Source organism: Panthera tigris, chromosome E2 (assembly GCF_018350195.1).
Source record: "Panthera tigris isolate Pti1 chromosome E2, P.tigris_Pti1_mat1.1, whole genome shotgun sequence".
NCBI classification, from domain to species: Eukaryota; Metazoa; Chordata; class Mammalia; order Carnivora; family Felidae; genus Panthera; species Panthera tigris.
The window spans coordinates 48,521,372-48,544,967 of record NC_056674.1 but is presented as its reverse complement, the minus strand read 5'-3'; the positions used below and the strand labels follow the sequence as shown (position 1 = coordinate 48,544,967).

At 42.7% G+C, this 23,596-nt stretch overlaps 1 protein-coding gene across 3 annotated transcripts; it reads left to right on the top strand.

The window, feature by feature from the left end:
* Nucleotides 1-93: 93 nt before the first annotated feature.
* Nucleotides 94-22,800, top strand: DDX19A (DEAD-box helicase 19A). Of its 3 annotated transcripts, none has more exons than XM_007074889.3 (12): nt 94-186; nt 5,819-5,867; nt 8,433-8,483; nt 9,716-9,851; nt 12,212-12,304; nt 14,153-14,255; nt 14,859-14,973; nt 19,103-19,280; nt 19,657-19,894; nt 20,446-20,608; nt 21,094-21,285; nt 21,670-22,800. In XM_007074889.3, exons 1-12 carry the CDS (start codon nt 130-132, stop codon nt 21,729-21,731), a joined length of 1,437 nt encoding a protein of 478 aa, XP_007074951.2. In that variant the 5' UTR covers nt 94-129; the 3' UTR covers nt 21,732-22,800. The 3 variants fall into 3 exon arrangements, with proteins under 3 accessions (XP_007074951.2, XP_042826639.1, XP_042826640.1); XM_042970705.1 differs by lacking the exon at nt 94-186 and adding an exon at nt 3,864-3,987 and having other exon boundaries at nt 21,670-22,798; XM_042970706.1 differs by lacking the exons at nt 94-186; nt 5,819-5,867; nt 8,433-8,483 and adding an exon at nt 10,149-10,209 and having other exon boundaries at nt 9,760-9,851.
* Nucleotides 22,801-23,596: the final 796 nt, after the last annotated feature.

Here is a 23,596-nt window from a genome sequence, read left to right as displayed (position 1 = left end):
CGTCACTTTTGGCACCGCCGCTTCCGGTCCGCGTGGGGGCGGTTCTTGCGGAGATAGTGGACTCCGGGCAGGTGTTGGCGCGCGGTGCGGTGAATTTTTTCGGAAGTCAGCCCCCCTGCTCCCCGCATCATGGCCACCGACTCGTGGGCCCTGGCAGTGGACAAGCAGGAAGCGGCTGTCAAGTCGGTCAGTGGCTTCAGCTCTCGCGGGGCGAACGTAGCAGGGGCCCGAGCCGACCCTGATTCGAGCCCCGGGAGCTGCCCGGGTTGGGCAGGGTTGTGGCCCACACCTCCCTAGACTTTGCGGCGGTGAATCCCGTGGCCCTGATTTGCGCCTAGGGCGATAGAGACCAGTGTCAAGCTTGTTCTGTTCATCTGGGCCAGTTAAAGACTTTTTTGTCCTGTAGCAAATTTGTTCCCGCTCTGTATGTTTTCTTTCCTTGTATTGCACTTCCTCATTGGGGATTGTAGAGACAGGAAAATTTAAATGCTGATTCTCTCTTTGATCTGTTTTCCGGATGAATCGGTGCTAAACCCTTTTTTGTTTGTTTGTTTTTGGATTTTTCTTAACGTGGCTGGCATTTGGTAGCTTTTTGCAGGATAACAGATTCAGGTTTAGATTTCGTGTTTCAGTCTACTGCAAATGTTGGCGGGAGGGACTACAAATTGTTTCGTTGATGTTTAAAAGGGATATTTAGTTTCACATCCTGGTTCTTTTATAAATGAAGATCTATTCAATTGTAAGGTAATTAGTGTAAACTGGCTTTCTGTTCTTATATGTAACCGTAGGTTTGTTTAGTGATAATTCACTATTGATTGTAATAGTTTTGTCTGGTCGTCTGGAAGTCTTATGTAACTTTTTAATGCTTAAGTTAACATTTCTTCTGCAGTCATCCTTGATTGCCTTGGGAAGATTGTGAGTTTGTCAGCAAATATTGTGGTCTAAATCCAGTGGAATACAGGATGAATCTTTACAGTCTAGTTGGGAAGGTGAGAATGTGGGAAATGCTGTGAAAATGGTAAGAATAATGCGGTAAGTGATGTCTGAAAAGAGAGAGGACGTTTATGAATAGGGAATAAGAAATTGCTTGTGGAGAAGTTTCAAATGGATAATAGAGAATGAGTCATGTAAGATAGAGGTGAATAACATTTCAGGAGAAAATGCACAAAAGTGCTGAACTTGTCTAGAGAGCAAGAATCAGAACTCATTTTTGCTGCAGCTTAAGTGTATGGGTTGTAATAGAAGCTGTACAGAAAATACAGAGTGTACTTTGCAACCTCAACTGAGAACTTCAAGAGGAGAGACTTTTCTTAGTCGGTTTGGGGATTTTTCAGGATACTGACAAGATTAGATCTGAGAGCTGGCAAGATTTATTGAACACATAGAATGTTAGTGATGTCTACGGGAAAGGCAGTCAGTGTGGAAGTTACTGTAATAGTCCAGAGAAGGGCATATGTTGTTGGGTGGTGGAAGTGACGATGAAGAGATGGATTTAAGAGATAATTGTGGCGATATAATGTGCGGGATTTAGGAAAAAGGCAAAGGTGGTTGTTTGCAGGCGGCATCCCAGAGGTGGTATTAGTAAAATGCTAATAACAGGACTAGAGAAGAGGGAAGATGGGCAGATTTGATTTGGAGGTTTCTGAATTTTAGACAAGGAGGACATCTTGGTAAGTCCCTGTGTTGTGAGTCCCCAGGAATTGTCTAGGTTCAGTGATTTCCTGGGAGAACTCATAGGACCCAGCACATAACTGTACTCTCAGCTCTGATTTATTACACCTCTCCTGGTGGATTTACACGCAGCTTCATTAAAGTCCTATTCCAGCTAATTGTAACAACACATGTGAAGTATTGTCAGGGAAGCTCATTAGAGACTCAGTTCTTAGGGTTCTTATTGGAGAGTTGTCACAAAGTCACCCTCTGCTTAGCATGTACCAAAATTCCAGACTTACAGAAGGAAAGCAGATGTTTAACGTAAATCACATGTTTTTACAATTTAGGTATAGCAAACCCCTCAGCAGTTCTGGGAATGGTGGGAACCCTTCTGAAGTCCAGGTTCCCAGGGGCCAATCAGGGGCCAACCTGGCAAGCTGGTTTTTCTAAGGATAGGAAACTGTTAACTGTGTTAATTGTTTTCTGCAGAGCATGTATCTCACATTTGGAATTGTGGCATTGGACTTCAGAAGAAGAATCAGGGCAAGCAATGAAACTCATTACAGGGGCACCTGGGTGGCTCTGTGGGTTGTGTGTCGGACTTTTGATTTTGGCTCAGGTCGTAGTCTCATGGTTCATGAGACTGAGTCCCGTGTCACGCTCTGTGCTGACAGTGTGGAGCCTGCTTGGGATTCTCTCTCTCCCTCTTTCTCTCTGCCCCTCCCTGCTCGCACTCTCCCTCTCCCTCTCAAAATAAATAAACATTAAAAAACAAAATAAAGTGTTAACAATAAATAAAACTGGCTATTATCCACAAAGAAATCAGAGTATTACAAAGGATGAGGTTCTGGCACCGTAGCATTCAAAATCCACCACTTCACACAAGATCTTTTCTAAAAGATAGTTACTGAGAATTGTTTTCAAATCTTTTTTTTTTTTTTAATGTTTATTATTTTGAGAGAGAGTGTGAGCAGTGTGTGGGGAGGGGGGCGCAGAGAGAGAGGGAGAGAGAATCCCAAGCAGGCTCCACACGTGGCACAGACCTCAGCCAAAATTGAGAGTCGGACGTTTAACCACCTGAGCCACCCAGGCACCCCTCAAATTTTTTTTTAAACCTGTGACTCTAATCTAGCTGTGATATTATGAATATTGTACATATAGACCTAAACATACTTGGCATCTGGTTTTAACCACTCTACTTCTCAGAAGGCTGATGTAAATAAATGTGTGAAAATATTGCTTCCTGATAGCTGGGGAAGACCCTCCTCCCCCACCCCCACCCCTTTTTTTTAAATTTCCATGTAGTCTTGTGTATCTTAGTTTAATAACTAATTCATAGTATTAGGTTATCATATGGCTGTGCTCTCAAGTGTACAGGTAGTAAATGGAAATGACAGAGACGAGGACAGAGAAAACACAAAGACAAAGATCTTATATTTACACACAGGATTTTTGTTTGGTTTACACTTAATGTGAGCAAAGGTGTGTCTTCAGAGTCTTCCTTGCATACAAAAATGGGTTTGGAGGGGAAAGAGAGGTATGTCAGGGAGTTTAGTTTGGATGCAATTTTAGGAGCCCTGATAAAAGATTCTGAGAGTTTGAATTAGTAGAAAGGACCTGATGCCAGTTCATTTGTTACTGTCATCTCTTCCAACACAAATGGCTTCCTTTGCTGCCTCTTTTGGTTGTATGACCAGTTTAATATCTTTCTTTCTCTTCCCCTGATCAGCCAAAACCAAAAAACCAAAGGCAACCCTAAGAATCTTTTGGAGACATAATTTGACCCTTTTGCGATTAGAATTGTCATAGAGGTAGATCTTGAAGCCTTTCTGAAGTGTCTTTGAGTGCCAGAGAGTTCACCCCTCCACAGATCAGGGACTCTGGGATTGATGGAAGGTTGGCCACCCTTCAGGAGCTACTTTTTTTTTTTTTTTAACACTTTTTTATATATTTTTGAGAGCCAGAGTGCCAGTGGGGGAAGGGCAGAGAGAGAGGGAGACACAGATCTGAAGCAGGCTCCAGGCTCCGAGCTGTCAGAATCCCACGCAGGGCCTGAACCTATGAACTGCGAGATCATGACCTGAGCTGAAGTCAGATGCTTAATCAACTGAGCCACCCAGGAACTACTGTTAATTTGGAAAGGGAAGGGATGCTTCTATCATAACTGAAAGCCTCTGTCCGGGGTCAGGGACGCTGCCTTCTGTTGGATGCATGATTAATAATTGGAAGGTTCCTTGCTGAAGATGAATTCAGAATGAAGGAGAATGGGAGTCAATTGGCCTGCCTCTTTCCCATGATGGAGTTACCTCTCAAGACAGGAATACTAGTCTGCAGGTAGTTTTACCCTTGAATGCAGCTGAATAAATCCTGACAAATTCATAGATCTGACTATCCCCTAAGCATGTCATCTTTTGTTACCACATCTCTTTGTCAAATTATAGTACATTAGATTTGGTTATTGTTTTCTTTGTCATCAGTCAGGCTTTGAGACCACTCTAATCAACTTGTTTGGATTGGGGACTCTGGACTGTTATATTTGTGTTTTTCAGCCCACCCCAAGAGTAGTCTTCTTCTGTGAATCCCTATGTATTCAGCCTAAAAATGAGGTTAATCAGTGGATAAGTTCTAGTATGAAATACCTTCTGTTAGGTACCAACATTCCTCTTAGCCTTCAGGGAAAGGGTGTCTACCTCCAGTAGTATGTTGGTCTGATTTTTCTCTGGACGACCTGGTTTCTAAAGAGATCAGATAAATATTCCTACAGTGTGAGGGTGGACTTCCAAAGACCATGAGCAGGGTCAGTTGAGGGGAGGGAGAATGGTGGAAGAAATGGTTCTCAATGCCCTCAGGAAACACTGGTGGTCATTATAAGGATAATGAATGGTTGCATCAGTTCAGGGATCTTCTTGGGGACAGGGCTCGGGGTCTAGGGCTTGATTTGGGGTACTCCTTAGAACCTGACAACACACCTTTATAATACCACTTCTGTGTCACACCCTTACTCTTACCAACACTTTGAACGTGGGAAAATAATTCCCATGAGATTGGAGACTTCGTTATGAATGTATAAATTACTGTTCTGCTTGCACTTTAATCTGCAACTTATAAGCAAGTTTGCATTGACCAGGACTAGTGGCCAAAATCAATAAAAAACCTGTGTTCAAGTTTCTGATAAATTAAAAAAAATTTTTTTTAACGTTTATTCACTTTTTGAGAGACAGAGAGTATGAGCAGGACAGAGGCAGAGAGAGAGGGAGACGCAGAATCCGAAGCAGGCTCCAGGCTCTGAGCTGTCAGCACAGAGCCGGACAACGTGGTGTTTGAACTCACAAACCGTGAGATCATGACCTGAGCCTAAGTCCGACACTTAACCGACTGAGCCACCCAGACGCCTCCTCAAATATTTTAAATCAGGAACATGAGTTTGTTCTTTGATCATAATAAATAACTTTTTTTACCTAACTTATAGTGGAGGTGGTTGATAAGACAAGAAAGAAGGCTGTAATTTATTTGCTTAGTGTTGCATGAATACAGTGTGGGTTTCGTGACTAACAACAAAGTTGAAATACTTAGATGATACTTTTTTTTTTTTAAGTTTATGTATTTTTGAAAGAGAGAGGACAGAGCTCAGGGGAGGACACAGAGAGAGGGAAAGATAGAATCCCAAGCAGGCCCCACACTGTCAGCGCGGACCCCAATGTGGGGCTTGAACTCACCTGGGGGATTATGATCTCAGCCGAAATCGAAATTGAGAGGCAGACACTTAACCAACTGAGCCACCCAGGCGCCCCTGGATAGTGTTGTTCTTCAGTGTATCTGCAAGGGAACTGTGTGTTTGCCATTGATAGGCTATCAAAGGCATTTAATGAAGGTTAGATGTTCTAGAAAGAGCATAAGTTGGAAGAAAATTAGAGGTTTGAGACTGTTGTCAAACTTTTCCCCCCAACTGCTATGTTTAGTCCACCCCACTCTCCTTTTTAAGGTTCTTGAAGTTGCCCGAAATGATGTCTTCACCCAAGCTTTTAGGACTCCTGCTTGAGCAGGATAACTCCCTGAGTAAAGGTGCTGAACTAGTTCTGCTGGACTTTCACTAGGGAACTTCTCTTGGCTAAGGGACTTCCTTTGGGTCCTCTGCTTAACTCTGTTTCCTTTTATTCCCATTCAGATGAGTAATTTGCAAATCAAGGAAGAAAAAGTCAAACCAGATACCAATGGTGAGTCACTTGTAACTATTAGCTCTTCCGCTTTGCAGTAGTAGCTGCAGTGTGAAAAGGAGTTTTCATATAGCATAGTATTTGGCGAGTGACGGTACGGTATTTGAGAGCCAGTAAATTCAGTTTCGTTACTGAAGAGGATACATTAGTTTTCCAGAGTTTATCTAGTCTCTAACTCCTGCCACTGTTCGCTTGATGTGTTTCTTTAAACTTTGTATTTAATTTTTGAAAAGTTAATCTGGGTTCAAAACTCAAAGTATTAAACAGGTGAAAGGCTTCCTTTCTGTTCTGGACTGTCATTTACCCAGTTCTCACTCTCTGTCTTTATTAGTTTGGTAGGCTGACATGCCAAGTATCACAAACTGAGTGGTTTAAACAACCGAAGTTTACTGTCTCCTAGTTCTTGAGGCCAGAAGTCGGAGACCAAGGTGTCAGCCTTCCTTCTGAAGGCTTTAGATCTTACATTCAAGTCTTTAATCCATTTTGAGTTAATTTTTGTGTATGGTTAAGATAGTGGTCCAGTTCTGTTCTTTTACATGCGGCTGTCCCGTTTTCCCAATACCATTTATTAAAGAGACTGTCCTTTCTCTGTTGTATATTCTTGAGTCCTTTGTCGTAAATTAATTGACCAAATATGTGTGGGTTTATTTCTGAGCTCTCTGTTCTGTTCCATCGATTTATGTGTCTCTTGTTAATGCAAGCACCATACTGTTTTAATTATACAGTTTTGTAATCTAGTTTGAAATCGGGGAGCATGATGCCTCCAGCTTTGTTTTTCTTTCTCACGATTGCTTTGGCTGTTCGGGGTCTTTTGTGGTTCTGTACAAATTTTAAAATTGTTCTATTTCTGTGAAGAATGCTGTTGGGATTTTCACAGGAAGTGCATTGATTCGTGTTTTTGGTAATAAGGGACATTTTAACAGTACTCTTCCAATCCGTGAGCGAGGAAAACCTTCCTATTTGTTTGTGTTTTCAGTTTCTTTCAATAATGTCTTATGATGTTCAGTATACATGTCTTCTACCTCCTTGGTAAATTTATTCCTAGGTATTTAATTCTTTTTAATGCAGTTGTAAATAGGATTATTTTCTTAATTTCTCTTTCAGATAGTTCATTATCAGTGTACAGAAACACACCAGATTTTGTGCATTGATTTTGTATTCTGCAAAATCATTGACTAAATTCATTTATTAGTGCCAACAGTTTTTTGATGGCATCTTTCGGTTTTTTATATATATCATGTCTTCTGCAAATATTGACAGTTTTCTTCCTTTGAATTGGATGCCTTTTATTTATTTTTCTTATCCATCTACATTTAATATAATTGTTGACATGGTAGGTTTACTTAAGTAGTTTTACTATTTGGTTTGTTTGTCTCGTAGTTTCTCTTCCTTTCTTTTGCTGCCTTCTTTTAGGCTAATTGAATATCTTAGAATTCCACTTTAATTGATCTATTGGCATTTTAGCTATACTCTTTGCATTATTTTATTAGTGTTTTAAAGTTTTCTTCATTTAAATTTTGCATATTTATTTGATTTTATTAATTTTATTTCCTGGTGAAGTATTTCATCATTTTAGTTGCTGTTATAAATGGGAACTTTTCAATTATATGTCTGTATTTATGAAAACTGATTTCTGTTTATTTTCTACCTAGTTTTTTTGTTTTTTGCTAAGATATGTTATTTTGTAAGGGTTTTTTTTTTTGTTTTTTGTTTTGTTTTGAGAGAGAGAGAACACGAGTGAGGGAGAGGGACAGAGGGAGAGAGAGGGAGAGGGGGAGAGAGGGAGAGGGAAGGAGGGAGGGAGGGAGAGAAAGAGAGAATGAGAATCCCAAGCAGTCTCCATGCTGAGCAGGGCTCAATTCCACAACCCTGGGATCATGACCCGAGCCAAAAATCAAGAGTTGGATGCTTAACAGACTGAGCCACCCAGGCGCCCCTATAATCGTTTTTAAGTTGATACTTAATCCTGCAGGTTTACAATCCTGTAATCCACCAAAAGTGAACATTTTACCTCTTGCTTTTATTTATTTATTTTTTTTAAATTTTTAACATTTATTTATTTATGAGAGACAGAGAGAGAGACAGAGCATGAGCAGGGGAGGGGCAGAGAGAGAGGGAGACACCGAATCCAAAGCAGGCTCCAGGCTCTGAGCTGTCAGCACAGAGCCTGATGTGGGGCTCAAACTCACAAACCGCGAGTTCATGACCTGAGCTGAAGCCGGACACTCAACCGACTGAGCCACCCGGGCACCCCTCTTGCTTTTAATTTTTAATACCTGTTTTCTTTCTTACATATGATTGTGTTTGCTAATATAATAGTATATTTTAAAATAGGATAAGCAAATCAGAGGTGACATATTCTGATCCACTGTGAAGTCATCCAACATTCCTAGAAAGTTGAAATTTTCTTGTGTGCTTTCTTGGAATAAAAACCCATTAAACATAAAGAAATGCCAAATATTTACATTTTGATCACCTAACTAAGATTTAGTTTTCATGTTGTCACACCTTTTGGGTGGGTTTGAAATTTGCCTTTCTTACTATGATAACTGTTTTCTTTTGTAGGTGTTATTAAAACCAGTGCCACTGCAGAGAAAACAGATGAAGAAGAGAAAGGTAATTTCTCTTTAAAACTTTGTAGCAAGAAATAGAATATGACCCAAGATTTGCCCTCCTGGAGCCAGAGGCACTGGATCAAGGAGATGAGGAGGAATTACCAAGGAGATTGAGAAGAAGCAGTCAGTGAGGTAGAAGGAGAATGAAAGAGTGGTATCCATTTTTTTTTTTTTTTTAATTTATTTTGAGAGAGAGAGAGCAAGTGAGGGAGGGGCAGAGAGAGAGAGAGAGAATCCCAAGCAGGCTCCGCACTGTCAGCGCAGAGCCTGATGCGGAGCTCAATCTCATGGACCATGAGATCATGACTTGAGCTGAAGCCAGGAATCGGACCGTTAACCGGCTGAGCCACCCAGGTGCCCTCAAGAGAGTGGTATCCAGAAACCAGAAGAAGGAAGTATTTCAGAAGTAGGTAGTTAAATATAAGTAATAACTTGATTAAGAAGATATAAATATTGGGGCCCCCTGGGTGGCTCAGTTGGTTAAGGGTACAACTTCTGCTCAGATCATGATCTTGTGATTTGTAAGTTAGAGCCCAGCGCCGGGCTCTGTGCTAACAGCCTGGGGCCTGCTTTGGATTCTGTGTCTCCCTCTCTCTTTGCCCCTCCCCCAGTCCCTTTCTCACTCTCGCTTTCAAAAATGAATAAACATTAAAAAAAAAATGTTAAAATGTGTTCACATGCTGGTGGGAATGTTCCAGTGGAACAGGAAACTGATCACGCAAAACAGAGTCAGCCTCAGGAGAAATATCCTTGTGGGCAAGAGGGGCTGGGACCTGTCGCACCAGTGGAGGGGTTAGCCTTAGGAGCACAGGCTGTTCATCCCAGGTTACCAAAGGGAATGTAGAGAACATGGGCACACATGCAGGTGGATGTATAGGAGTGTTACGACAGTATGGGGAAGTGCTTCTGATCACCGGTACTTTTCTGTGAAGGAAGACGAGAGGTCATCAAGTGAGGATGTGAGGGATTAGAAGTTTGAGAAGAGAGGAGGAGGTAGAAGTGGAGGTCTGAGAAGAGTGAATGAGTGGAGAATAGAAGCATGAAGACGAATAGGGCAGCTCAGCCCTTTTGGGTTTCCCAGTCACCGTTCTAAAGGGAGACCCGTGGGAGTGACTGTTGTTCTCCAGCCAAGCCTGGCCGCCTGGGTGCTGGTGCAGAGATGGGGAGAGAGATTTCACGAGGGTGAGTTTGCCAAACGAGCATGAAGACTATCTGCTGGTTTCTTCCGGACAGAGGACAGAGCTGCCCAGTCTTTACTCAACAAGCTGATCAGAAGCAACCTTGTCGATAACACGAACCAAGTGGAAGTCCTCCAGCGGGACCCAAATTCCCCGCTCTACTCTGTGAAGTCCTTTGAGGAGCTTCGGCTGTGAGTATTTGTTCTTTGAACAGCTGCTCCTTGTCAGGCCCTCCTTTGTAAAACTTAGCATTTCCAAGATCTTTGGGATATTTTACTTTTTACTTTTATTTTTAAGAATCTTAATGTATTTGCTTCTTTGATAATTCACATGACTCAAAAGTCAGAAAGTATGAAACAGTTTACAGTGATGGTTTCCCTCCCACCCTTGTCTCTTGGCTACCCAGTTCTCCTCCTCTTGGGAGGGATTTTTTAATGCCACAGATTTATTCATCATAGCTGAAAGTCTTTTTTCTTTTATGCTCTTAGAACTTTCAATAAAATATTGGCTGACAGGTGATTTCTGGATGTCAGGAACATTTCTTATTAGGTAAGCCCTTTTGTTAGACTATAGGGTTTACGGTTAAGAACAGTTTATCTGCTTTTATATAATCAATCAAAAGAGCCTTTGCAGGATTTCCAGTACCTACAGTGGAAAGCAGTCTTCAGTATTCCAGAATGCAAAACAAAAACCAATCCAGAACCCAGAATTAAGCTGTAAGGGAGCATATTCATGTCATTGTGCTAAGAATGACTTCTAATATCGCTTTGTTTTAAAAGCAGAATTATGGAAGGTCATACCAATTTTTTTGTTTACTTCAATATATTAGTAAAGAAATGTTTATGAATCATTGGTTTATGTACCTGGTACTGTGCTGGGTGTTATGAGTAACACAAGACATAGCCACCGTTCTTGCTGCCTGCCAGGACCTGAATCATAGACAGAAAGCAGCTGGTGAATAAGAAAGTGGTGGAATTACCTTTATCAGCAAAATCTTTAATATGCCCACCGTGGGCCAATAGGGGCCACATTCCTGCCAACTGTTACCACTGCTTTAGCATAAGAGACACTTAAAATATAAGAGCTGACTTAAACCAAATCAAGTCATTAATGAAGTAACAGTTAAGAACAAGTTTTTTAAAGCGTTGTTGTTGTTTTTTAATGTTTTCAGGAAATTATTCTTTTCTATCTGTATTTCTCCCATCGGGGGCTTCATTCAGCAATTCTGCCATCTCTGCTTCTATTCATAAACTATATCAGGACGGCTAGATGTGCTCTTTTGTTTCCTGAAGTGACAGTTTTGCTTCCCCAAGTATAGATGGTTTTTAAACCCCCTTTCATTTAAAGGACTTGTGCTCTCAGTCTGACCAGTGAGGAATTGTCCTCTCTGAAAAATCAAGCTCTCTCTGATTTAGTAGTTGTTGGCTAGAAGAAACAAAAAATAAAACCTAAGTTGCCTAATATAATATACTTGTTTTGTACTTAAACATTTTGAATTAATCTGCAAAATAAAAGGAAAATAATGAACCGCTGGAAGCTTTTGGATCGTTTGGATCTTCATTCAGTTGTGACTTTGTTTCCTTAGCAACCAAATCACAATCTGCTGAGCTTCATAGCCTTTTCTTCTAAACAGAAGACACCAAAGATTATGCTTTCACATGTCTTTGTGTCTGAGAACCAACATATGCCAGACGAATGTGCCTTTTAGAGAGCCTGTTAACTCCAGGGAAGGCTCAGAGAACAGAAGGCTTGACTTGGTTTGGCTCTTCCTTACAAATAGTGTGGTGGGATTTTTGTCGAACACCCTGTCAGTGGTAGAGGTAACAGAGAGGTTATTGCAAATGCAATGAAAAAGCAACTTTAATTTGTATTTGTTGTGTAGCTACTTATATAAGCTGGTGCTTTCCTATGCTTGATTTTGACTAAACATAATAACCAAATATGAGCATTCGTGAAGTTCAATACCGGTGATTGAACACTCCTCTTTACCAGAAACTGGCTAAATCAATTCTCTTACCTCTCGATTGTCCTGAGTGTTTGTATAGCTGGCTTTGGAAGGACCATGGAATACAAAATGACTGTGGTTCATTTTAACATCTGCACCAAGAAATTAAACCTGAATCTTGTTTTCTAAAGGGACTTCTATATCTTAGTGATACAGTTAAGCAGTGTTTATTTTTAGGTACGCCTTTTATAATTCATTTTATGCAAATTATACAATTTATACAAATTAATAAATTCCACTCTTGCAGTATCCAGGGAACATTTGCCATCCAAGACCAATCATATTTGTGGGGGTCTGCTGAAAGCATGAATTTCTCCAAGAAAGAAAACTCGTCTGTATTCTCTGAATTGTGTAATAGTTGTAGATTAAGACTGAGGAGAGAAGGATGATGGTTTGGTTTCATTTTAGATAATATTTTTTAAGGCCTAGGAAGATATGTCTGACAGAGATAGGAAGCGTTACTCTTTGCTAGATATAGGGAAAGAGATTTAGGCCTTTAAAACAATTTGAACTAGGAAACGATCCTTTCTCTCCCTGGCCTCCTAGGAAACCACAGCTTCTCCAGGGAGTCTATGCCATGGGCTTCAATCGACCATCCAAGATACAAGAGAATGCATTACCCATGATGCTTGCTGAGCCGTGAGTATGCAGATCCCAGTGCACCTCTTCAGAATTTGCTTTAACGTCCTATACCGATAACTTACTGTTCTTGAGAACAAGATGGGACATTTGGGACGGCATGTTTTCTTCAGGGAGACAGCTTGAGCAAGTACAGAGAGTCACATGGAATTTGGTACAGCTTCTGCCTTCCCCACTTAGCAGTAAAAACTAATGGGGGCACCTGGCTAGCTCAGTTGGTGGTGTGGGTTCAAACCCACATTGGTTTGTAGGGGTTACTTAAAAAACAAATAAAAATCTTTAAAATAAATGAAAAACAGGTAACGCTAATGTTATTCTGTGCATTTTTAAAAACGGGGTTTTTTAAAAATAGGAAGTTTTGGGGGCACCTGGGTGGCTCAGTTGGTTAAGCATCTGACTTCAGCTCAGGTCATGGTCTCGCAGTTCATGAATTCAAGCCCTGTGTTGGGCTGTGTTGGGCCTGTGTTGGCCTGGAGCCTGTTTCGATTCTGTATCTCCCTCTTTCTCTGCCCCTCCCCTACTTGTGCTCTGTCTCTGTCTCTCAAAAGTGAATAAATGTTAAAAAAAAAATTTTTTTTTAGTATGAAATTTTTGGAACTTGCAAAAAAAGGTGTCAAGAACATCTGTAACCCTATCTTGTCAAGAAATCTAGTTGACAGTGGAAGCCCCCATGCACCCCTCTGCATTCACATCCCCTTCCCCAACCCAAGTAATGTCATCCTGAAACAGGTCATCATTCTCTTACCTTTCTTTGTACTTTTACTACATATCTACACATCCCTAAGAATCTAAGAGTTGTTTACATATTTTAAACTGTAGATAATTGGGGCGCCTGGGTGGCTCAGTCGGTTGGGCGTCCGACTTCAGCTCAGGTCACGATCTCACAGTTCGTGAGTTCGAGCCCCGCGCCGGGCTCTGTGCTGACAGCTCAGAGCCTGGAGCCTGCTTAACATTCTGTGTCTCCCTCTCTCTGTCTGCCCCTTCCCTGCTCATGCTGTGTCTCTCTCTGTCTCAAAAATAAATAAACATTAAAAAAAATTTTTTTTAATAAAAAAAAAATAATAAAAAAATAAACTGTAGATAATTGGTATCCTACTTTATGGAGCAACATTTCCCATTCAATTCTATTATTTTTCTTGCTTAATGACAAAAAATTCCACCTATTTCCATGACTGAGTTACAGGAAGTAAAATGTGAAAGTTCCCTCTAAAGCATCTGCCTGACTTGGTGTCTTGGATTTTCATAAAGAAGGGAAAAGGGGAGGGGCGCCTGGGTGGCCCAGTCGGATAAGCCTACAACTACAGCTCAGGTCATGATCCCACAGTTCGTGGGTTCAAGCCCTGCACTGGTCTCTGTGCTGACAGCCTGGAGTGTGCTTCGAATCTTCAGATTCTATGTCTCCTTCTCTCTCTGACTCTCCCCTGCTTATGATCACACTTTCTCAAAAATAAACATTATTAAAAAAAAAAAAAGAAAAGGAAACACACGGGGAGTCGAGTGCAGGAGACACATTACAGCTTGGCAGAAAATGTCTTCGGGGATTTTCCTTGGCACAGAATTTACTCCGCAGTGTTAATTTCCATGCGGCCCCTGGGGTACAAAACTAGGGCACCCTGGCTGTGCTGGAGTCTAGAGTGAGGATTCTTGGTGTAAACCCATCTAAAAGAATCATTTTTTCCCTTAATATTTAAGCAGTTTTTTAACATCATATAAAAAATTTATCATTGTCCTCAATGCAGAAAACTTGGATTAAAGGAAGAATATTCTGTATTCCTACCATCCAGAAAGAACATTCTGATACTTTATTGTGTTTAACCAATATTATTTTCCTTTCTGTTCCTGATTTAGCCCACAGAACCTGATTGCTCAGTCTCAGTCAGGTACTGGTAAAACAGCCGCCTTCGTCCTGGCCATGCTCAGCCGAGTGGAACCAGCAGAGAGATACCCCCAGGTGAGGGTTGGGGGATCCTGAGGGCCCTGGCTTGTCTGCCCTGGGAAGGACAGTGCTGTCTGGTGGGCGGTTAGTGAGGGCACCGCTTAAGGGATCTGAACGTTTCCTGGGCCTCAGACTGTGGATCTGGCAGAGCAGGTTCATGTACTAGGCCACTAGGTAGAGTTCATTCAGAAACAGCAGCTTTAAACAGTGGCTTCTGAAGGCATTCACCCAGCCAGGGCTCCCTGCTGAAGGCTTGGGTCTATAGCTGAAAAGTGGGCCTGGTTGGAAAGGATGTGGTTCCCTGCCCTTTTAGATGGTAGTAAGATCAGGCAGGGGTGACTGGAGGGCTCAGTCAGTTAACCATCAACTCCTGATTTTGGTTCGGGTCATGATCTCACAGTTCATGAGATCAAGGCCCGAGCTGGGCTCTGTGCTGACAGCATGGAGTTGGCTTGATATTCTCTCTCTCTCTCTCTCTCTCTCTCTCTCTCTCTCTCTCTCACAGATAAAACATTTTTTAAAAAGTGATAATAATATAAGCATATTTGTTGCATTAGCGCCTGTTGTCTTTTACTAAAAGACTCTCCTAAACTCAACCTTTATGATTTCCTTGTTCAGTGTTTGTGCCTCTCCCCAACATATGAGTTGGCACTTCAAACGGGAAAAGTGATTGAGCAGATGGGCAAATTTCATCCGGAACTAAAGCTTGCTTATGCTGTTCGAGGCAATAAATGTGAGTATAAAGGGGTGAAACCTAAGCAGTGAGCAGGATAGGGTAGTTGGGTGTTTGAATTTTGAAGATGTGATGATGACATTAAATTTTCTGGTTCAATTGACTTTAGGGCCCACTGCATTGCTTTCAGCAAATCTGTTTTAAACTTGTTATTTAACAGTCCTTTCTACTCTTAAAAGATTTAGAGTTGTTAAAAAAAAATCTTTGTATGGGTCATGGACTTCTTAAAGTCTGTCGTTCTTCACTGAGATAGCAGGGTTTTGAATTCAGCATCCAAAGTTCTGGAAGCTGCTTATTAATAAGGGATTAGTAGGTCTAGGATGGCAGGTTGGGGTCATATCCCTTTGTTTCAAAACAAGCCCAGCTTTAGTAAGAGTAAACTAGGAGCAGATAAGACCAGATAACTTGGTCTTATCAAAACCACAAATCCTTCCACCAATTATTTCTCCCATGTGTTCTATGGTATGTAGTGTAGAGAGTATGGACTAAAATGGTGAGGAGGGGCAGGTAGAACATGGTCGTTAGGAAGTTATCAGAGTAGGGAGCATCTAGTTGGCTCACTTGGTTCAGTGTCCGACTCTTGGTATCACTCAGGGTCTTGATCTCAGGGTCATAAGTTCAAGCTCCACATTAGGCTCCACGCTGGGCATGACGCCTACTTAAAAAGGAAGTTAACAGAGTATATAAAACTGTAATTCAGTAAGAAAAAAGTAGGCAGTCTAATAGGAAAATGGACAGAAGAGGCCCAGTTGAACAGACACTGCACAAAAGAAGGGAATTCAGACGGCCAGTAAATATGAGATGATAAGCCTCGTTTGTCATCAGGGAAATGTAAACCTAAAACCACTGTGTGCTTCACAGATGGGCAAAAATGAAGTCTGACAATGCCAAGTGTTGATGCAGACGAACAAGAAATGGCATGCCCTGGACACCTGGGTGGCTCAGTTGGTTGAGCGTCCAGCTATTGATTTCAGCTCAGGTCATGATCTCACGGCTTGTGGGATTGAGCCCTGTGCTGGGCTCCGCACTAACAGTGAGGAGCCTGCTTGGGATTCTCTCTCTCTCCCCCTCCTCCACTTGAGAGCTCACTAATGCTCTTTCTCTCTCTCTCAAAATAAATTTAAAAAACCACAAAAACCAAACTAGAATGCCCATACACTTCTGGTGGGGAGTTTACATTGATTGGTACAGTTACTTTCTGGAAGCAGTTTGGCATTACTTAGAAAAACTAAAAACAGGGGCACCTGGGTGGCTCAGTCAGTTGAGCATCCGACTTCGGCTCATGATCTTGCCGTTCGTGAGTTCAAGCCCCTGTGCTGACAGCTCAGAGCCTGGAGCCTGCTTCAGATTCTGTGTCTCCCTCTCTCTCTGCCCCTTCCCCACTCATACTCTGTCTCTCTCTGTCTCTCAAAAATGAATAAACGCTTAAAAAAAACTTTTTTTTTAAAAGAAAAACTAAAGACAGACATTCCTTTGACCCAGCAGTTTGTAAGTGCCTGGAACAGTGGTTCTCAAACTTGTTGGTTTCTTATACTCTTAAACATTACTGAGGATCCCAAAGCATTTTTGTTTATACAGGTTTTATCTTTCGATATTTGCCATAGTAGAAGCTAAAATTGAGAAATTTCTTTTTTTTTTTTTTTGAGAAATTTCTGAAAATACTTACTTTAGAAGAATATGAAGAAAATCTGGCCTTTCAGATAATTTTAGATACTCTTTTATGGATGTGACACCAAAACTTAACAAGTGGTAATTACTTAAGAGTTAGTTCCAATGTGGAATCTGAAATCATACTACTGAATTTTTCATACTGTTACATTAAAATACCTTGGCCATTAGGGGGCACTTGGGCGGCTCAGTTGCTTAAGCGTCTGATTGCGACTTAGGTCATGATCTCGCAGTTCATGGGTTCGAGCCCTGCATCGGGCTCTGTGCTGACAGCTCAGAGCCTGGAGTCTGCTTCAGATTCTGTGTCTGCCTCTCTGTCTGACTACCCCACTTGAACTCTGTCTCTCTTTCTCAAAAATAAATAAACATTAGAAAAATTGAAAAAAAATACCTGGGTAACACTGATCTTCCAAATGTTGAGACATTTTGTTATACAGACTTTAAATTACCTGCACTAATATTACTACCAAATTCATCAGAGGAATTTATGCACATCAAGAAACTCAAACTTAGTGGCGCATACAAGTGTTCCAAAACTCTAATAATCATTTTCTCTTGAAAGCTTAAATGTTACTGTGGCAGCAGATACAGTGGATTGTTTTCATTGAAGAGACAGACTCTGTTCATCTTCCAGAAAGTGTATATCAAATTCCCAACTTCATTTTTTCTAGTTTGTCAGTTAACAGAGAGAAATGGCTAGTTCAGCTCACCACATAATCACAAAAGACCTTTTCCTGGAGAAAACCATCATGCTTCAACATGCAGCAAAACTACTTTATCCAAAAATTATTAGGTTGATTATTTTTGTGTGTTTATTTGATGCTTCAAACTGGTGGGTACGTTGAAGTAAAGCATACCACAATATTGTGACAACGTACATCTTCTTTAGAGTGCTTTGTAAATAACATGGGACTTCATTGTGTGTGAAGGATTAATATATTAATTATATTTAATGTGTTATTTTTTAAAGGTTCAATTTGGACTCTCAGGCAATGGACATTGAGAACTACAATGTGTTTCAGTTAATTCAAAATTCTTCCAATGTATAATTAGATAATTGATAAATTTTCTTTTTTAAGTTTATTTATTTTGACAGAGAGAGAGAGAGATTGTGCTGGGAGGGTGGGGAGTAGCAGAGAGAGAGACTCCCAAGCAAGCTCTGTACTGTCAGTGCAGAACCGTACATGGGTTCAATCTCATGAATCATGAGATTATGACCTGAGCCGAAATAAAGAGTTGGACGCTTAACTGACTGAGCCACTCAGGCTCACCAATTGATGCATCTCTAATGAAAGTCCTTTCTCAAGTTGTAAATTTTGTTTTTGTTTTTACTTTTTTTTTTTTTTTTTTTAAAGTAGGCTTCACACCCAGTGCGGAGCCCAGTATGGGTCTTGAACTCATGACCCCGAGATCAAGACCTGAGCTGAGATCGAGTCAGATGCTTAACTGACTAAGCCACCCAGGCACCCCTAAATTTTACTTTTAAAATAGTTAACACATTCACATGTGTTAAACTGAAAGGATATGTGGTTGAAACTTTGTCTCATCCCCCCCAACCACCTAGTTCTCCTTCCTAAATTTAGGCACTCAGTACTAACTAGTTTCTCATGTGGCACACCAGAGATGTGGCTGCAGGCACATAGTGTGTATGTAAGTGTGTGTGTATAAATATGTACTCACGCACATGTACATTTATTACATGTATTCTTTTTTGCCTCTTGTGTTATACAAACTGCTCTGTAACTTTTTTTCACATTTAATAATGTATTTTGGAGATTGTTCCCTATCAGTTCCTAAGCAGTTTTATACTTGGATTGGCAACATCCATTGGGTGTATCATATTTTGCTTAATTAGTTACTTTTTGATGTGTGTATATCCTTGCATATATGTTATTTCACACGTTAATACACATACAGGATTAATTCCTAATAGTGGAAATACTGGTCACAGGCTCTGCATTAGCAATTTTGACAGATGGTTGTACTGGTTTCAACTTCCACCAGCTATAATTTGAAAGTAATATGTTTTTTGAGTCAGAGAATTTGTACTTAGGAAAACTGTCTACATGTCAGAACGTCTCATGAAACAAAAACTCATTGGGCCAGGATCCTGGTAGTCACAACCACCAATTTAAGAGAAAATCTGTGACCATGAGTGAATGCGTGATATGAAATGTTGAGGGGAGTGAGGGGGACAACGCTGAATCACAGGAGGAAGTAGGAATGAGAAATGACACTGAGGGGTCACTGCATGGGATTTAATCCTGAGCACAATGCAGTTAGATAGGTGCCACTGTGCCTGCTTTACAGTAGAAGAACCCAAGACTTTTGGATAACAATCCTGTGTGTTTTGACATCTGGAATTAACTAGTTTTACTAACTCTGAAAGGATGGGCAAGGCTTTGATTTCCAAAGCTGGTTTTGCCATGGAAATACCCACGGAAAACATCTTGTCTCACAGTAGAAAGAGGTCAGAAGATCAGTGAACACATTGTCATTGGCACCCCTGGGACTGTTCTGGACTGGTGCGCCAAGCTCAAGTTCATCGACCCTAAGAAGATCAAGGTGTTTGTTCTGGATGAGGCTGACGTGATGATAGCTACTCAGGGCCACCAAGACCAGAGCATCCGCATCCAGAGGTAGGAACTCTTGAGCCAAGATGAACGCCTGTCTTCTGACTTGCAAGTAAAGATCTTCTCGTTCACTGTGTTTCCTCCTGCTGTATTTAATTCCTCTTCTTTCTCCATCTAGGTTATTTGCTTTTAGGACCTTCAGGAGCATTTGTTGGATGGGCCATTTGCTCGCCAGCGCTGATGACGGGTTGAGGAAGGAGACTTAGGGAATCTAACACCAGCCCCCTCCCTGCCCCATGGCTCTTCTTGCCTCCTCCCTGCTGTTCTCCTCCCTTTTGCCTCTTTCCCCGGCGTGTAGAGCATCCAAGCCTGGGTGGCTGTCTTCTGTTCCTCCCAGGGAAAGACTCGGGGTCATGCCACATACCTGGGTCTTCCCTTGCAGGATGCTGCCCAGGAACTGCCAGATGCTGCTTTTCTCTGCCACCTTTGAAGACTCTGTGTGGAAATTTGCCCAGAAAGTGGTCCCAGACCCAAACATTATCAAACTGAAGCGTGAGGAGGAGACGTTGGACACCATCAAGCAGTATTACGTCCTGTGCAGTAACCGAGATGAGAAGTTCCAGGCCTTGTGTAACCTCTACGGGGCCATCACCATTGCTCAGGCCATGATCTTCTGCCACGTGAGTAGCAGTGGCAGCAGCAGGCCTGCCGGGGGAGGAGCTCCACTGGAGGGTGTGCCTGGCCCTCCCTTCAGCCAGCTCCACCTCAGTGCTGAGGAGGACTGGGTGTCCTCTGTGTGGCCAGAAAGGAAATGATGAAGCACGTCCACCTGCCCCAGGGCATATTGTCCTCAGACTATAATGAGTTATGAGGGAAAGACTGTGAAGCATTGAACTTTTCTTTGGTCCCACCTCTTAGACACACCTTGGGAAAAACTCCAGATAACATCCAATGAAATGATTATATAACATTAAGAATATAGACTATTTGAGAATGAAGATATTTGGCTCCTACCACACTCTTCCTAGCTGAACACTAAGATGATTTAAGTAATTCATCCAAAAAAATTCACATGGCTAAAATTGTCTTTGTAAAATCGGTAAGCCTACCCTGGTGGCTGAACTCAGCGGGCTTTCACGTATTTTAATGGAAACAAGCCACTTTTTTGCAGGTTTGTTTTTGTTTTTATTTTTACAGGTATCTCCATTTAAAACCATTCTTTTCACTCCAGACCCGCAAAACGGCTAGTTGGCTGGCAGCAGAGCTCTCCAAAGAAGGCCACCAGGTGGCTCTGCTGAGCGGCGAAATGATGGTGGAGCAGAGGGCTGCGGTGATCGAGCGCTTCCGAGAGGGCAAAGAGAAGGTGCTGGTGACCACCAACGTGTGTGCCCGCGGTGAGCAGAGAATGTGCCTGTTCGCCAGGCTCCGGATGGCGAGAGCCGTGCTCCCGCACGGGACGCTCAGATGGTTCGGGGAGTCCAGCTGGGGTTGGCGCTGACTTTGTTTTCTGGGAGAGGCTGGATTCCCCCAGCAGATGAGAACGTTCACAGAAGCCAGGAGTCCTGATGTGGTGGAAGGAAACAGGCAGTGACCGGTTTAGAGCGAACGGTGCCTGCTCTCCTGGGGGCCCCTAGTGAAGTTTCGGCCGCATCTCCAGATTCTTGTATCTAGCAGAGGCTCTTCTGGCGATGTCATAATTTTGTTAGCACCTGCCAGAGTTCTGTTTTTCCCTCTGGATTCTGCTGCGTGCCCCCGGTCCCCGGATCCCAGAGCTGGCCTGCCCCAGACTCTTCCTCCACCTGATGCTGGCGTGTGGCAGCCTCGCCTGGTGGGTGGCGGTTTTTGTTTCCCGTCCTGACTCCACCCCTCTTTCGTGCAGGTATTGATGTTGAACAGGTATCTGTCGTCATCAACTTTGACCTTCCCGTGGACAAGGATGGGAACCCGGACAACGAGACCTACCTGCACCGGATCGGGCGCACGGGCCGCTTTGGCAAGAGGGGCCTGGCAGTGAACATGGTCGACAGCAAGCACAGCATGAACATCCTGAACAGAATCCAGGAGCATTTTAGTGAGTGCCTGGGAGTGTCCCCTGCCAGGGCCCTTTCCTTAGAGGGGCAGGTTCTCCTGGGGCCTCCTCGAGAGGCCTTTGTCCTTGTCGCATTCCCCTCCTTTCCTACAATATGGAAGTTCTCGAAGAGCACGCCTGGTGAGTTCAGGTCAGGAACTCGAACAACAGCGCCCCCTTGGCCAGGCTTGAAGGGCCTAGGGCTCTGTCCCGTGCTCAGGCACCAGGAGCCCGTGGGGTTTCAGGAAAGTTTGCTGTGGCCAGAGGCTTGGCATGGGGGCAGAAACCTGTCTGCCTCCTCCCTCCCTGCTGTGCTGTCCCTTCCCTAGGTGTGTGTTTTCATGATAGCCCCGTGTTGATGTCTCTGTGAATTCTTTTTCTCCCCAGATAAGAAAATAGAAAGATTGGACACAGATGATTTGGATGAGATTGAGAAAATAGCCAACTGAGAAGCTCCGTCAGTCACCAGTGCCCACCCCTGGTGCTCCCCCCGCACGGGAGACTGGTGCTTTCACGGCACAGGCCTCGACAGTCGCCACAAAGAAGAGGAGGCAGAGGAGAGAGAAACTACCTACCTCATTTTAAATTACGTTTGGACTTTACAAAAATTGTGCAAATGATTGGGGAAGGTAGAAGGAAAATTTTACATTTTGGAAAATTTAGTCCTCCCCCCACCTCTGCCCTTTTAAGCTATGGTTTCCCCCATCTTTATAATAATCTGGTTGCTGTTGGTAATGGCTGAGCCTAGGATCCCCTGCTTGTTTTGTTGTGGGGTGTTAGGACCCATTTCCAGTCTCTGAAGAAATGGTCGATGTAGGTGCAGGAGAGGCTCAGCAGCACAGGCATGGGAGCCCCACTGCATGGATGGAGTGTGGGGAGCAGCAGCGGGGAGACCTGGGAGCGCTCTCCCTTCTCTGTCCCTGACCGGAGACCTGCCACCAATGTCTCCCGCCCTTGAGGCCATCTTCCTTCTCCTAAATCCAGAGATGTTCTGGCTGACCCCTTTTACCCTGTTCTCAGTACCAGAGGATGTCCCTGCTTCTCTCTGGGTGAGCACATTGTAAACCTCCGATTTGGAGAGAGACATGGAAATCAGCGAATCTTCAGAGGACTTGGTCTGGCAAGGGTAGACGAATCCTGTGAGAATCTGGGACTTCCCTTTCCTGTGGTTGCTGTGTCTGCTCAGGCACTGGGAGTCAGTCATGGCAGCCAGGGGAGACCAGGTGCGTTTCTGACACGCACCTGGCCAAGTGACTTGATTCTTATCGGTTGGTGTCACACCGTGCCTGGAGATGAGCAGTAGAATTTGGAAAGGCAGTTATGACCAAGTTAAAACTCTGCTCTTTCTTTATCCATAATACTGGACTTATTGGTTACTTTAATTCATACATCACCTATATGAATAAGGACATAGAAATTCAAGTTATACCCATCATTATGTTAAGAAATTTTAAAGTAATTATGAAAGGCTTTACTAATCATGATTTGTTTTTATTTGTATTTTTCTGCTTATTAGACTAATATATGCTCATTAAAAAAGGTGTGTGTGTGTGTGTGTGTGTGTATACACACATATATAAAGTACTCTCTGTCTCCACCTCTCTGGGACAACCATTGCTAGCATTTTGGTGAACATTTGATATATTTCCTTCTGTTCGCATATCCACTTTAAAAAAAAAATTTTTTTTAACGTTTATTTATTTTTGAGAGAGCATGAGCAGGAGAGGGGCAAAGAGAAAGGAAGACACAGAATCCAAAGCAGGCTCCAGGCTCTGAACTGTCAGCAGAGATCCCATTGCAGGGCTTGAACCCACGAACCGTGAGATCATGACCTGGGCCAAAGTCAGACACTTAACCGATTGAACCACTCAGGCGCCCCGTTTTTTGTTTTTTTTTGTTTTTTGTTTTTTTGTTTTTAATGTTTATTTAAAAGAGAGTCTGAGTGCAAGTGAGGGGGGGTGGGTGCAGAGAGAAAGAATCCCAAGCAGGCTCTGTGCTATGCGGGGCTCGGTCCCACGAGCCATAAGATCATGACCTCAGCCAAAATCAAGAGTCGGACGCTTAACCAACTGAGCCACCCAGGCACCACATATCCACTTCTCTTGTACGAAAATGTGAACATTCTATTCAGGCTCTTGTGCAACCTTCCACTTCACTTACCGGTATGTTGGACATGTGACACGTGCAGCACGCAGATCTACGTCTCTTTGGATGATGGCGTCATTGAGCATTAGCTGCCCCAGCATTTATTTCATGGCTTCTCTAGTGACAGGCATGGCAAGGTTCCACTGTATTGTGCTGCCCACGGTGCCAC

Bases quoted from the DNA above. Each gene is read 5' to 3' on its own strand.
- DDX19A (XM_007074889.3), top strand. From the start codon at position 130: ATGGCCACCGACTCGTGGGCCCTGGCAGTGGACAAGCAGGAAGCGGCT. The intron at 187-5,818 runs GTCAGTGGCTTC...ATTCCCATTCAG, and splicing joins AGGAAGCGGCTGTCAAGTCG to ATGAGTAATTTGCAAATCAA. The intron at 5,868-8,432 runs GTGAGTCACTTG...TTTCTTTTGTAG, and splicing joins AGTCAAACCAGATACCAATG to GTGTTATTAAAACCAGTGCC.